At 41.4% G+C, this 15,911-nt stretch overlaps 1 protein-coding gene across 5 annotated transcripts; it reads left to right on the plus strand.

Annotated features, from left to right (window-relative positions):
• Window positions 1–1,906: 1,906 nt before the first annotated feature.
• Window positions 1,907–14,350, plus strand: ZNF527 (zinc finger protein 527). Of its 5 annotated transcripts, none has more exons than XM_061385979.1 (6): window positions 1,907–2,132; window positions 3,972–4,092; window positions 5,505–5,579; window positions 7,423–7,539; window positions 8,208–8,286; window positions 12,168–14,350. In XM_061385979.1, exons 3-6 carry the CDS (start codon window positions 5,547–5,549, stop codon window positions 13,739–13,741), a joined length of 1,803 nt encoding a protein of 600 aa, XP_061241963.1. In that variant the 5' UTR covers window positions 1,907–2,132; window positions 3,972–4,092; window positions 5,505–5,546; the 3' UTR covers window positions 13,742–14,350. The 5 variants fall into 5 exon arrangements, with proteins under 5 accessions (XP_061241963.1, XP_061241961.1, XP_061241960.1 ...); XM_061385977.1 differs by having other exon boundaries at window positions 1,909–2,132; window positions 7,423–7,549; window positions 8,191–8,286; XM_061385976.1 differs by lacking the exon at window positions 3,972–4,092 and having other exon boundaries at window positions 1,912–2,132; window positions 7,423–7,549; window positions 8,191–8,286.
• The last annotated feature ends 1,561 nt before the right edge of the window (window positions 14,351–15,911 follow it).

The raw sequence follows: 15,911 nt of genomic DNA on the forward strand, positions 1-15,911 counted from the left end.
CTATAAATCCTCTCTTGCTATATTTGGAATTGAGCCAGTTCTGTACTGAAGTCTCTTTTCTCCTATGGCAATAGTTCGTGAATTTAAAAAAAAAAAAAAACAGGCCCCTTCAAGTATCACTCAGTTCTTATTTTCTTTAACATCACTCACAGGTTCACATTCTTGGCCTCTTGACTGTGGATAGTTTTCTTAAAGCTGGGCCCTAAATAAAGTTGTCAAGGTTTGTCATAGCTTTCCTTCCAAAGAGCAAGAGTCTTTTAATTTCATGGCTTCAGTTACTGTCCACAGTGATACTGGAGCTTTGACAAACCTAGACAGCATATTAAAAAGCAGAGACATCACTTTGCCAACAAAGGTCTGTATAATCAAAGCTGTGGTTTTTCCAGTAGTCATGTTTGGATGTGAGTTGGACTATAAAGAAGGCTGAGTGCCAAAGAATTGATGCTTTCAAATTGTGCTGAGGAAGACTCTTGAGAATCTCTTGGACTGCAAGGAGATCAAATCATTCAATCCTAAAGGAAATCAACCCTGAATATTCATGGGAAGGACTGATGCTGAAGCTGAAGCTCGACTACTTTAGCCATGTGATGCAAAGAGCCAACTCATTAGAAAAGACCCTGATGCTGGGAAAGACTGAAGGCAAAAGGAGAAGAGGGCAGCAGAGGATGAGATGGTTAGACAGCATCACCAACTTAATGTACATGAATTTGAGCAAATAGTGGGAGATGGTGAAGGACAGGGAAGCCTGGCATGCTGTAGTCCATGAGGTCACAAAGAGTTGGACATGATTTAGTGACTGAACAACACCAAAACAACAACAAATTAAAGTTGTAAAGTGAAAAGTTAGGAACAGTAATAAAAGAAACCCCAGAGATGCTGGCTACAATAATATAAATGGCTTTGATACAAGTGAGCATCTTCTTACAACTGAAATATAATTACTCTCTGTGCCTGCCATCACATTAGCGGCAAGTAGAGAAGGGATATGGGCTTCCCAGGTGGCACAGTGGTAAAGAATCTGCCTGCCAATGCAGAAGACGCCAGCGTCTCAGCTTCCATCCCTGGCTTGGGGAGATTCCCTGGAGTAGGAAATGGCAGCCCAATCCAGTATTCTTGCCTGGAAAATGCCATGGACAGAGGAGACTGGTGGGGTACAGTCAGTCCATGTGGTCGCAAAGAGTCTGACACGACTGAGTGACTGAACGGGTGCGCGTGTACGGGCGCGCGTACACACACACACACACACACACACACACACACACACACACACACACACACACAATATAAAAATAAGGATAATACTGACCCCGCCCTGGCTGGGGTGAGAGGTTGGGCAGGGAAGACAGAACAGTTGGACCTGGAGACAGACAGACAGACACACATACACAGGACACACAGACTACTCTCCCACAGACTCAACTCTAAAGCCCAGAAACACAGCTCCACCGCCAATTATGAGAAAACCTCCACGGATCTCTGGGCTAAGAACACAGTTACAGAAACGTCATGCCCAAAGTCAGCCACAGTCCCTTACACATCTACAATCACTTCCCCATTCTTGGCAGATCCACAATCTCACACAATGACCCACAATCACGGGGCATGATTTAAAATACACAAGCTGACTACACTGACAGAACACGTCGCCCCGTGGTGCGCAAGCACAAAAGTGTGCAGCGACAGTCACACCCAAATCGCCACCCCTGAGCACTCAGTAACAGTCACGGACACGCGCAGCTTCAGCATTCCCTCACATACAGTTGCCCAGGGTCACTTAAATGCCCATTCACGATATCCCAGGTTATCACACAGTTCTGTGGGTACTCGGACTTGTGGCCGTGGCCTCCTGTCGTGCAGCCGTGTTGTTGGGGCGTGCTTCGCGGCCCTCTGGGAAATGTAGTTCATTCAGCAAGGAGGCCGAGGCGCAAAGCGTCTGGGACTTGTGGTCCTCAGGGTCGGAATGAAAAGCTGAGTCGCTAGTCTAGTTCCTTGCAGCTAGATGTTTCCCCAGCCGAACCCGGGGTCCGGTGAGCGTCAGTCCGCATCCCGCTGTGCCCCGCAGGGGATTCTGGGAGGCGACGTCGCGGGTCTCGGGTCGCTGGGCGGGTTTCCAGAGCCAGGGACACCGGGAGGTGAGTTGGGCCTGGCTGGCGCGAGAGCCAGAGATCAGGGCCGGGCTTGGGGGTGGCCCGGCAGGGATCGGGATAGGGACTAGGCGGGCGCCTCTGGGGAGACTGTGTGTCACCGTGTATGGCTGTGTGACAGTGGGTGTGTGTGACAGTGTGAACTTACGTGTCACTGTATGGTTGAACGCGACTCTGACCATCTGTCTCTGGCATAAAAGTGAGTCTGTTTCTGTGTGACGGTCTCCGCAGGTGTAATTGTGTTATTTGTGTATGGGTTTGTGAGAGACTACAGGTGTAACATTGTGTGTGTGTGACTGACCGCTTGTCCCTGTGTATGTAACTGCGTTTAAAGTTGTGATTATGTACCCATGATCATCAGTCTGCAGGCATAATTTTGTATGAGTAATTGTGGCAGGATGTGTGACCTTGTGTGGTATGTCACTGTGTATGAGGTTGTGTGTGACTGTCTCTCTGTTGGAGTAATTGTGTGTCATCTCTCTTTGCATTAATGCCAGTGTGTGTGTATGCGACATTATGTTTGCGATTATGTGGCCATGTTTGTATGCATATGATTGGGAGAGAATTTGTATGTGTAGGTCAGACCTAGTATGTGATTATGAGACACAGAAAGATTAAAATTGCTCACCCACCTTCACACGGTTACTAAGTGACAGAACTGGGACTTTAGCCCAGGCTATTTAGCTCCAGAGTCTTTGCTTTTAATTTTTCAACTCTCTTGATCTTTTCCACATTGTGAGAGTGAAAAATGGGGGCCCTGGGTTCTGAGGGTGTTGCAGAGGATTGTCTGTGGTCTTGGTCCAGGACCTTCTGGACATGGAAATTAATTTGGATCTCTTCCTTCCGTCCCCTTGTGAGTCACAGAACCCAGTCTAAAGACATTGTAGTGAGACCATCCTCACATTGGCTGCCTTTCTGGAGGAAAGCCCAGCTTTCCTGTCCTTAGGCCATTGATTTTGAGATTTTAGGTTTGTCTGTGTCAAAACTCTTCCATGTTTAGTGCTGAGAGAGGCTAATCCATGGCTCTTTTTCTTACATACTAAGGAAAATCCCATGGACGGAGGAGCCTGGTAGGCTGCAGTCCATGGGGTTGCTAAGAGTCGGACACGACTGAGCGACTTCACTTTCACTTTTCACTTTCATGCATTGGAGGAGGAAATGGCAACCCACTCCAGTGTTCTTGCCTGGAGAATCCCAGGGACGGCGGGCCTGGTGGGCTGCCGTCTATGGGGTCGCACAGAGTCGGACACGACTGAAGTGACTTAGCAGCAGCAGCAAGTGAACTAAGATTTTGGTTCTGACTTTTTAATAAGGAAAGATGTTCTCATTTCCTTTTCAAACGTGTGTGTAAAATCTAAATGGCAACAAGGGTGGCACTTCTCTGTGCCAGGAGTTGGCTCAGGCATTTTAACAATGAGGAAAGGTTCTGGCAGTTGGATTGATTTGCCCAAGGTCACCTAGCCAGTGAGGAAAGGACTGGAGAGTCAGTGTGTGCCTGGGGACTATATAAAGCCCAAATCTTTTCCATCACCTTCTTTCAGAGACTGACGGTTCTTTCAGACTTGAAAAATACTCATGATGCACAACTATTTGAAACAAATTTAAAAGATATTTATTTTATGCAGATGCTACTTGGAGCTCCCCGATTCTGAAAAGACTTCGTTGATTTTCTTCTCAGGTTGCAAAGGCCTTTGTGGACAATTTCAGGCTGCATTGCACTAAAGAAATAATTTTCTTGGAGGTTGAGTTGACTAGTGCAGAGTAGCCCAGAATTAGGGGGTTGTATATTTTAAATGCTGAGTCAAACACAACTGTCTTTGTTTTCAGAGTGAAGAAATGTTGGCTCTGAGAAAACAAGGAACTTGTTTCAGGCTGTATAGTTTCTTAGTGGTTTGGTGTTGAAATTTGGCATGTTTACCTCAGGCTGAATTTCTGTGGAGAAATTAAGGTAACATCTTCCACCTCCAAAAATGCTTCTCTATAAAACATATAGCACTGATTTCTCAGGTTATGTTGATTATTTCCCATGCAAACACTGTGGTCTCTTGAAAGAGAACATTTTTTTCCCCTAATATTTATTGTTGCTGTTGTTCAGTCACTAAGTAGTGTCTGACTACTTGCGACCCCGTGAGCTGCAGCACACCAGCCTTCCCTGTGTCTTTGACTAACTCCTGAAGTTTGCTCAAACTCATGTCTATTGATTTGGTGATGCCATCCCACCACCTCATCCTCTGTTGCCCCTTTCTCCTGCTGTCAATCTTTCCTAGCATCAGTGTCTTTTCCAGTGAGTTGGCTGTTCACATCAGGTGGCCAAAGTATTGGAGCTTCAGCTTCAGCATCAGTCCTTTCAATGAGTATTCAGGGTTGATTTCCTTGCAATCCAAGGGACTCTCAGAGTCTTAATATTTATTTTGTTTATTGATTTGGCTGGGCCAGGTCGTAGTTGTGGCATGTGGGATCTAGTTCCCTGACAGAGATCGAACCCAGGCCCCCTACATTGGGAGTCAGAGTCTTAGCCACTTGATCATCAGGGAAGTCTGGAGGACCAGTTTTTGAGTCACCCTGCAGTTTGACTCTTACGAATTTGAGTAAGCTGTCTAAGCTTTCTGAACCTCAGTTTCACTTGATATAAAATAGGTATAATAATACCTACCTTTGCAGTTTTGTGAAGATTAACTAAGATAATGACATATACAATACGTGTAACATTGCTATTTATATTACAGGAGCCACATTGAGATTTATTTATTTGTCTATCAAATCTGTTTTGAGCACTTGCAGTGGTTCTGGCATTATTATAGCCCTGGAGATACACAGGGACTTCCCTGGTGGCTCAGACAGTAAAGAATCTGCCTGCAATGCGGGAGACCTGGGTTCGATCTCTGGGTTGGGAAGATCCCCTGGAGGAGGGCATGGCAACCCACTCCAGCATTCTTGCCTGGAGAATCCCCATGGACAGAGGTGCCTGGCAGGCTACAGTCCATGGGGTTGCAAAGAACTGAGCAACTAAGCAACTGAGCAGTTAAGCACAGCACAGAGATACACAGTGAACCCAGTAAATCCTGGCTCTCTTAAATCTTGTACTATTACTTAGGAAGACAACAGAAAAAAAAGAAAGTAACATGTCCAGTGATGTTAAATGCTAAGAAGAAAAAGAAATCAAGATAAAGAAAAATAGTAACTGGGAAGGAGATTCTCTTTAGGTAAAATAAGGAGTTCCCTCCAATGTGATGCACAGACTGATTCATACAAGGAAACTAGGGACCATAAAGGGGCAGGAAACCTCTCTGTGAGTCTCAGATCAGCAGCATAGGACTGCTGTTCCATTTTGTTGTTGTTCATATAACACCCCCTTTTTAGGACTTTTTTCTCCAAAAGAGAAAATTGAAGAAGGAAGGAAGAATGGCTGTTGGACTGTGTAAAGCCATGTCCCAGGTAAGTTGATGTTTTCAATTTGTTTTCAGAAATTCCATGTCATTTTTTAGGACTTTGGAGAGTCCCAGGTGGTCCGGTGAGCACTCTCTTCACTTCTCCCTCTCCACTGTTTGTTCAGATAATCCTTCTACAAAACATTTAGTATCTTTTTTTTTTTTTTTAAACTCAGTGTTGTGCTGAAATGTATAATGGAACAGAACGTTTCATCTTTAGATGGATTGTGATTTGTTGTGTTAGAATGAAAGGATGGAGTGTGATTATCAAGTGCCCTTTTAACTAGGGAGGTCGAGGAATTTTTGTTTGTTTGTTTTTGGAAGTGACATTTAAGCAAAGAGAAACCTCAGTGAACATAGGGAGGAAGTTTTGTTGAGATCTGGGAAAGAGCTTTAAAAGTAGAAGGTGTGATGGGGTGGGGCAGGAGGGAAATCCAAGAGGGAGGAGATATATGTATACAAATAGCTGATTCACTTCATTGTACAGCAGAAACTAAAACTGTTGTAAAGCAATTACATTCCGATTAAAAAAAGACAAAAAATGGTAGAAAAAATAGCAAATGCAAAGTTACTGTGGTGGGAGCATGTTTGATGTATTTCAGGGATAGCAATAAGCTAGTATCATCAGAGGAAAATATGCACTGTGAGATTAGGAGAATAGCTGGGGACCAAATTAAACAGGCCCTTGAAAGTCATGACCAGAGCTTTGATTTTTGTTCTAAGGGTGAAGGAGAACCACTAGAGTGTTGGTGATGTGATCTTATTTATATTTTAAAAGGAAGGGAAATCAAAAGCAAGGAAGTAAGAGTGGAAGCGATGCTTAGTAATCCAGGTGGAAGGTGATAGCTACCTGGATTACGGTGGTGGCATTGGAGCTTGTGAGATTCTGGGTATCTATTGGAGATAGGAAATATGGCATTTGATCAGGGTTTGGTTGTGGAGTGTGAGAGAGAGAAAGAAATCATGAATAACTACAAAGATTTTGCCCTGGGCAATTGTGTATATGGTCATGCTGTTTACTGAGATGGAAAGATGGGCTGGGATGAGATAAAAATCAAGATTTGAGTTCCAGATAAATTAGAGAGACCTGTTGAATATCCAAGTGGAGTATTGGTTATATATCTGGAGTTTAGGACTGGAGATGTGAATTTGAGAGTTGTTAATGTATTTAAGGGCTTTCCCAGTGGCTCAGTGGTATAAGAATCTGCCTGCAATGCAGAGATACAGGAGACTTGGGTTCAATCCCTGGATGGAGAAGATCCCTTGGAGGAGGGCATGGCAACCAATTCCAGTGTTGTTGCTGAGAAAATCCCATGAACAGAGGAGCCTGGTGGGCTACAGTCCATGGGGTCACAGAGTTGGACATGACTGAACTGACTGAACACAGTGTAGTTAAAGCCATGGGACAGGTTAAGATTATCTTGAGGGTAGGTTGTCGTGAATATAGGTAGGAAAGGGGTCTAGGGAGTGAGCTTAGGGCATTCAAAGGCTGACAAAAAGGCTGACAAGAAGAGGAGGAACCAGCAAAAGAGACTGAGAAGGACTGATGTAGAAGGAAATCCAAAAGAGTGTGTGGGTCCTGGGAGTCAAGAGGAGAAAGCATTTCAAGGAGGAGATGATCAACTGAGTTAAATTCTTCTGATAGAGATGGAGGAAGATGCTTGGACTGTCTGGGAGTACTTGGTAAACAAAAATTTTTTTCTTTTTCTCCTTTTTTGTCCATAACATGTAGTATGTGGGATCTTAGTTCCTTGACCAGAGATTAAACTCACACCCCCTGCATTGGAAACATGGAGTCTTAACCACTGCACTGTTTGGAAAGTCTCAAGAATTTTTTTTTTTAATTTCAGGGATTGGTGACCTTCAGGGACGTAGCTCTGAATTTTTCCCAAGAGGAATGGGAATGGCTGGACTCATCTCAGAAGGATTTGTACAGAGATGTCATGTTGGAGAACTACAGGAACTTGGTATGGCTTGGTAAGGATGTATACCCCCATAATTCAAATCTTCCCTATGAAGTATATTAGTTTCCTCCATTGGGAACATCTAGGGCATCTGAAATGCTTAGCTGGATTTCTACTTCTTGTTCCCAGGAAATTATTCGAAATATTTTCACAGAGTTATAAATGTAGTATTCCTTTTGCCACTGAATGATGGTTTGGGATAGCAGCATGAGTATGTCGTGGGAATTTTTAAAATTGCAAATCATGAGGTCCCATTATAGACCTACAGTATCTGGGAATAGCCCCAGTAGTCTGGTTTTAATGAGCCCTCCAAATGGTTCTGATGCTCATTAATATTTGGGAACCATTGTGATTTCTGATTTGGTAGGGTCTGGGTTGGGGCAGCCTGAGAATTTGCATTTCTGTTTGGTTCCAAGACAGTGGTTCTTTTCTGCTCTAGTACTTTGAGAATTGCTGCTATGACAGAAGCTTTGTCTTTCTCATCCTCCTTACAAGCTTCTTTTTACTCTCTGGCCCTTGCTCTAATATCCTTTCTTACCTAGTGACCAAGGGATTGACCAAGGGATTGCTGTCACTGGAACAGCAATAGCAAGTGGATTTGTTTATCTGTCTGTCTGTCTCTTGCTTGTTCTCATTTTTCTTCCCCAATAACAGGACTCTCCATTTCTAAGCCCAACATGATCTCCTTACTGGAACAAGGGAAGGAACCTTGGATGGTGGAGAGAGAGATGTCGGATGGTCAACATGCAGGTGAGTGACGGGACTGGGCAGGGAGGGCTGTTGTAAGGTGGCAGCCAATGTGGTCATGAAAAGACTGCCTTGAACTTGAGGTGGCTGCCCTGGGTATCAGGGGATTGTTCCTGCTCTATTTCTATCAAATTATACTCTCAAGGATGTGCGCATGTGTGCTAAGTCACTTCAGTCATGTCCGGCTCTTTGTGATCCTGTGGACTGTAGCCTGCCAGGCTCCTCTGTCCATGGGATTCTCCAAGCAAGACTTCTGGAGTGGGTTGACATGCCCTCCTCCAGTGGATCTTCCCCGCCCAGGAATCAAACCCACGTCTCTTGCATTTCAGGTGGATTCTTTACCACTGCGCCACTGGGGACACCCTACCTCTACCTAAACCTTGAATCTTCTTCCTTTACACTTCTTTCCCCTTTATGGACAGAATTATATTCATTTCTAAATTTCTTTTTTTTTTCACTTCTAGATTTCTTTATAGAGTTTTTGTCAAAGTTATATATGCACATTAGTTGAAGAGACAAGGATTCACATCTAAGTATCCACTTACATGCAGATTTTTTTCAATAAATACTATACAATTTAAGATTGGTTGAATCCATGGATGCTGAACTGCAGATTTGGAGGGCTGACTGTAAAGTTATGCCCCTAGCCCCTGCATTGTTCATGGGTCAGCTGTACAGGAAATCGCTCCATATTAGCTCCTAGAGAGCTTCTTCATTTTTCTAATGGCTGCAGAATACCCCATCGTGTGGATATTATGGTAATTTATTCAGTACTCTCTAGTATGTGGACATTTAGGATGTTTGCAGTAGTTTACAATTACAAACAATGCTGCAATAACTAACCTTGTACATACATATTTTCCTGTTGTTGAAGTGTTATTTTCAGGGTCATTTCTTAGATGTAAGATTACTAAGTAAGTGGATATGTAGTATTAGGAATTGCCAAATTCCTTCCCAAAAAAGTTGTACCAGTCTGCTTTCTGTATTAGTTTCTTAAGGCTGCTGTAACAAATTACCATAAATTTGGTGGCTGAAAAAACACAGATTTATTATCTTATATCTCTGGAGGTCAGAAGTTGAAAATGGATCTTGCAGGGCTAAAATCAAAACATTAGAAGCCTGCTTTCCTTCTGAAGGCCCTTGGGGAGAATCTGTTTCTTGCTTTTTTTATACTTTCTTTAGGGCCTTTACCCATCTTTTTATTTTCAACTGTGTAAAATCACTTTGATTTAAATGTGGGGTTTACAGGCAGTATATCAGTCTGGATCTCATTTCAATTTAATAAGTGAAAGTCCACCTACATTTTTTTATATGTTTAGGCTTAATTCTGTGTATTGTTGTATATTTTCTGATTTTTACAGTTTTTAAAAAAGACTTTCACTTGTCTGTTTTCCTAGCCTTTTTTTGGTCATGTAATACTGTAGTTTTTATAATAATTAGATTTTTCTTTTGATCTGGTGTTTCAACAGTGTTTAAAGAAAAACAGAAAGAGACCTTCATGTTTCTTTAAACAGTGTTTATTCCTTCTATTACTTGATTGGTCAGCTTTAAAAATTAGCCTTTGATTTTTTTTTTTTTTTTGCCTTTTACAGATGAAAAAGGTAAGCTATCCTTCCTTCCTAAAAGGCTTCCTTGATGGCTCAATTGGTAAAGAATCTGGCTGCAATGCAGGAGACCCTGGTTCGATTCCTGGGTCGGGAAGATCCACTGGAGAAGGGAATAGGCTACCCACTCTAGTGTTCTTGGGGTTCCCTTGTGGCTCAGCTGGTAAAGAATCTGCCTGCAATGCGGGAGACCCTGGCTTGATCCCTGGGTTGGGAAGATGCCCTGGAGAAGGGAAAGGCTACCCACTCCAGTATTCTGGCCTGGAGAATTCCCTGGACTGTATAGGCCATGGGGTCACAAAGAGTTGAACATGACTGAACGACTTTCACTTTACGGATGCGTCAAAAAGTAGCCTTATTATATTCCTCACCTTCTCTTCCCAAATTTTGTTAGTTGTATGGTTTTTACATTGTCCAGGCATATTATATTTACATGGTCTGGCGGCTCAGATGGTAAAGAAGCTGCTGGCAGTGCAGAAGATCCAGGTTCAATCCCTGGGTCAGGAAGAACCCCTGAAGAAGGAAATGGCAAACCACTCCAGTATTCTTGCCTGGAGAATTCCATGGGCAGAGGAGCCTGGCAGATTACAGTCCATGGGGTCTCAAAGAGTCAAAGACGACTGAGCGACTAACACTTTGACTTTCTTTCACTTATTTTTTTGTCAAATTTATCCTAACTTTTTCTTTTGTTTTATTTCTGTAGCTAAATATATTTAGTGTTTTCCACTAGTTTCTTTTGTTGAAGTTTCTCTGGACATCTCTTGATTGACTGAAATCTGTTCTTTAGCAATTTCCTCAAAAAGTGTTCATGCAAATGATGTCCCCTAAGCTCTACCTTGTTCATAGTTGGCCATTCTTTTCTTAAGTTTCTTATAGTGTATTGGTATTGAATGTTGTTACAAAGAATCCTGATGCCATCTTGATATTTTCTCTTCTGTGTAAGTACCTTTATATTTTGTTCTGATCTCTTAAAAGGTTCTTTCATTTTAAAGTCATTTTAGTGGGGCATGTTTCAGTCTTGACCATTTTGGGTCACTTTTTCCTAGTAGATATGTTCTCTTTCAGGATGGAGATTTGAGTTTTTATTTCAGGAAATATTTTTTTATTTTTATTGATGAATTAAAAAACATGAAAGTATAGAGAATAACATAATAATATAGTAAAGGGTTTCCTACTGCTGCTGCTGCTAAGTCACTTCAGTCGTGTCCAACTCTGTGTGACCCCATAGACAGCAGCCCACCAGGCTCCCCCGTCCCTGGGATTCTCCAGGCAAGAACACTGGAGTGGGTTGCCATTTCCTTCTTCAATGCATGAAAGTGAAAAGTGAAAGTGCAGTCGTTCAGTCGTGTCTGACTCTTAGCGACCCCATGGACTGCAGCCTACCAGGCTCCTCTGTCCATGGGATTTTCCAGGCAAGAGTACTGGAGTGGGGTGCCATTGCCTTCTCCGAAGGGATTCCTACTGATGAGCAATTTATGTATTTCTCAGTTGCTTACTTGGTTACTTGGTGTATTATTCATTTAATATACTACCTGATTTAAGTTTTGATATTTAAGAATCTTGCCTTTTATCTGTGAGACTGGTCTGATACAAGAACAGTGAAATAGGTCAGTAGAACAATAAAGAAATTTCAAAAATACACCCATGTATATGTGAGAATTTGGTATTTGATAAAAATAGCCTTTCACATTAGTGGTACAAAAAGATTTTTGTAAAAGTTATGGATAATATTTGTATAATATTGGATTTTGGAAAAATCTTTCTTAAAATGACTGCAAAGCCAGACTCTATAATGAAAAGACTGGGAGATTTGAGTTCAAACTTTATCAGAAGCATTATAAATGAAGATGACATGTGACAATAAAAAGTGATGATTTGAGGGAGAAAAATACTTATAAAGCTATACCACCTTATTTATAATGACTTCTATAAACCACTTAAAAGAAGATGCCAGTATAATTAAAATGTATGCAAAAATATATAAAAGGTACAAAAATGTATATGAAAATGCTCAATTTTCAGAGACTTGCAAAGTAACATAATAATGAGGTACTCTTTACTTGTAGGGGCAAAGGTTTTTAGAATGATGTTAGCGAGTGTGAATCAGTTTGAAGACATGTATTTCATGTTGCTGACAGGAATGTAAATTGATAAAAAAAAGTCAGAACCACTACTTTCTCCCCTCTTTCCCTCAAGTAAATTCTTTAATTCCTTCTATAATGATTTTCTTTCTCCTTGTAAAGGTGAAAAGGAGACATTTGCTTTCTTGATATTTTTCAGACTGGGAGTCTTGGTATGAGATCAAGGCATTATCTCCAAAGTGGTACACTGATGAAGAGGAAATATCGCAGGGGGTGATAACAAAAAGACTTACAAGTTATAGCCTTGAATTCTCCAGTTTCAGAGAAGCCTGGAAATATGAGGCTGAATTTGAGCGGCATCAAGGAAATCAGGAGAGGCATTTCAGGCAAGTGGCAACTCTTAAGGAAATCTCTGCTGTGAAGAAAGACAGTGAATATAATAATTCTGAGAGAAACATTCTCTTGAAGTCAGTACTTTTAACACAACAGAGAGTTCCCCCTGTAGAGCAAGTACATAAATTTGGTATTTTTAACAAAATGTTCCCCCCAAATTCAGTTCTAATTGAACATAAAAGACTGCATGCCGAGAAGGAATCTTTGATAGGTAATGAATGTGAAGAATTCAACCAGAGCACATACCTTAGTAAAGATGTAGAAATTTCTCCTGGGGAGAAATCTTATGAAAGTAATGATTTTTCAAACCTCTTAAGTTTCCATTCATTACTTACTCAACATCAAGCAACTCATTTTGGAAAATCACCCCATGGATATGATGAGTATGGCAATGCCTTTAGCTGTTACTCGTATTTTAGTCAACCTCAGAGAATTCATAATAGAGAGAAACCATATGCATGCAATGACTGTGGCAAGGGCTTCAGCCATGACTTTTTTCTCAGTGAGCATCAGAGAACTCATATTGGGGAGAAACCATATGAATGTAAGGAATGTAACAAAGCTTTCCGACAGAGTGCACACCTTGCTCAACATCAGAGAATCCACACTGGAGAGAAGCCCTTTGCATGCAATGAATGTGGGAAGGCCTTTAGCCGTTATGCCTTCCTTGTTGAACATCAGAGAATTCACACAGGAGAGAAACCATATGAATGTAAGGAATGTAACAAAGCCTTCAGACAGAGCGCACACCTTAATCAACATCAGAGAATTCACACTGGAGAGAAACCCTATGAATGTAATCAATGTGGAAAAGCCTTCAGTAGACGCATAGCCCTTACTCTGCATCAGAGAATTCATACAGGAGAGAAACCCTTTAAATGTAACGAATGTGGGAAGACCTTTGGCTATCGCTCACACCTTAATCAACATCAGAGAATTCACACCGGTGAAAAGCCCTATGAGTGCATCAAATGTGGGAAGTTTTTTAGGACTGACTCACAACTTAATCGACATCATAGAATTCATACTGGAGAGAGGCCTTTTGAATGCAATAAATGTGGGAAAGCGTTCAGTGATGCTTTAGTTCTAATTCATCATAAAAGAAGTCATGCAGGAGAGAAACCCTATGAATGTAACAAATGTGGGAAGGCCTTCAGTTGTGGCTCATACCTTAATCAACATCAGAGAATTCATACTGGAGAGAAACCCTACGAATGTAATGAGTGTGGAAAGGCTTTCCATCAGGTCTTGTCCCTTAGGCTACACCAGAGAATTCATGCCGGAGAAAAACCCTATAACTGTAATGAATGTGGGAACAATTTTAGCCGTGCTTCAACCCTTAGACGACATCAGAAAATTCATAGTAGAAAAATTCTCTGATTATGTGTAATAAGAAAACATGTAGTCACCACTTGGTCCTTACTAAATAAATATCAATGAATTCTTCAGTTAGTAATTCTACTAATATGAATGTAGTAAATATGGAAAAGTCTCCAGTTCACAAGCATCCCTTATTTTAAATAACCTGAGTAGTAGCCATCTATTACTTTTGGATCTGTCGTATGCTGCATTTGAGACTGAACCCATCCTCAGTACCTACCATTCTGATGAAATTATTTAATCAGGGAGAGTAGTGATCAATTATTTTCCTCAACCTAACTAGAAATGAGGGGTTTTCAGATGGCCCTGTCTAGACCAGTAGAGCCCTAGGAAGGCACTGTTATGGGTAATGAGAAAAGATCTTTTCTTTCCTCGCCCCCCCGCCCCCCACTGGAATTGCAAATGTCAAGGATTTGATAAAAACTCACCAGTAGCCTTTCTGTTACCACATGAAGCCTTCCCAAGATAACTCCAATACAAAGAAATTGGAGATAATAGAAATATGAGGATGTTGTTTGATCTGGATCCAGTCATGTCTGAAGCCTACACCATCTTTGACATTTTCATTTTTGTGATCCAATAAATTTTCTCTTTTTTTGCTTCAGTTAATTTGATTTGGAGTCCTGGTGTGTATATCCCATGTTTGCTACACATGTGAAAAAGCCTTAAATCTTTTATATGGCATAATTATTTATCCTGAGGAGAAACCTCATAACAAGTATATGAAAGTTAAATACACACTCTTCATAAAGCTGAAAGAATTGTTATGTTTTATTTGTTGATAACAAACTAATATTTGTTTGTTTCACAATAAGAGTTTTTAAAAATTCACATAATAAAACTTATTACCAGGCTTTCTCCTAGGGAATTAAAATCTTTTGTGGCAGGGACTGGCTATAGACCTTGAAAGAAATATTGGGGGCTTCCCTGGTGGTCCAGTGGTTGAGAGTCCACTTTCTAATGCAGAGAATGCATGTCTGATCCCTAGTTGAGGAACTACGATCCCACATGCCATGAGACAGCTAAGTCAGCATACCTCAACTGGTGAGCCTGCATGCTGTGACTATGAAACCCATGCCTCTGGAGCCTGTGCACCACAATGAAAGATCCCACATGTCACAATAAAAAAATTTTTTTTTTAATTTATTTTTGGCTACACTGGGTCTTCATTGCTGTGTGAGGGCTTTCTCTAGTTGCAGCAAGTGGCTACTCTTTGTCGAGGTGCTTGGGCTTATTGCAATGGCCTCACTTATTGCCGAGCACAGGCTCTAGGTGTGTGGGCTTCAGTAGTTGTGGCACAGGGGCTTAATCGCTTTGAGGCGTGTGGAATCTTCCTGGGGCAGGGATGGAACCCATGTCCCCTGCATTGGCAGGTGGATTCATTGTTGTCATTGTTTTCAGGCAGGAGAATTTTTATCCACTGCACCAGCAAGGAACTCAAATGAAATACTTTATAAAAATAAAGATTGGCCAGCTAAGAGAATAATGGATCTTTCAGTTTAATGAATGTCTCTTCATCTTACAGGGATTATTTGGTTTTCTACTTTCAGCATGGATTTAAACATTATATGATAGAATATAATATGATAGAATTGTAAATGAAGTCTTTAGTGGGTGGGTTGTAAACTTGGTTTAAGAAGCTTATGGGTAACTTCTTTGAAACTGGAGATATTAGGTAAGACATTGCTGGCAGAAAGAATGAGCCATTTTCAACTAATGGTTAAAGCATTTGGAGCCTAAAATTTTTAGAGTGTGAATCATTTCTATTCAGAGTAATGAGGAACAGAAAGGTGTGGGGAATATATTCCTGTTTTATCTGAGTGGATATATGAAGGTAAACTTTGACATGGAGACCTTGCCACTCTGAACAGTTAGAACCAGTTAGAATCTTGGGCATTTTCTGGAGAAATCTATAAAAGTAGATCAGGAAAATGAATTATGAAAAAGTGATAGATTCACATGTGTATGTATATGCATGGAATGAAACAACTATTAATGCTACAATTTAATAGTCAAATTATATGATCAGTTCGGTTCAGTTCAGTCGCTCAGTTGTGTCCGACTCTTTGTGACCCCATGAACTGCAGCACACCAACTCCCAGAGTCCACCCAAACCCATGTCCATTGTGTCGGTGATGCCATCCAACCATCTCATCCTCTGTCGTCCCCT

The sequence above is a fragment of the Bos javanicus genome, chromosome 18 (assembly GCF_032452875.1).
Source record: "Bos javanicus breed banteng chromosome 18, ARS-OSU_banteng_1.0, whole genome shotgun sequence".
Classification (NCBI taxonomy): Eukaryota; Metazoa; Chordata; class Mammalia; order Artiodactyla; family Bovidae; genus Bos; species Bos javanicus.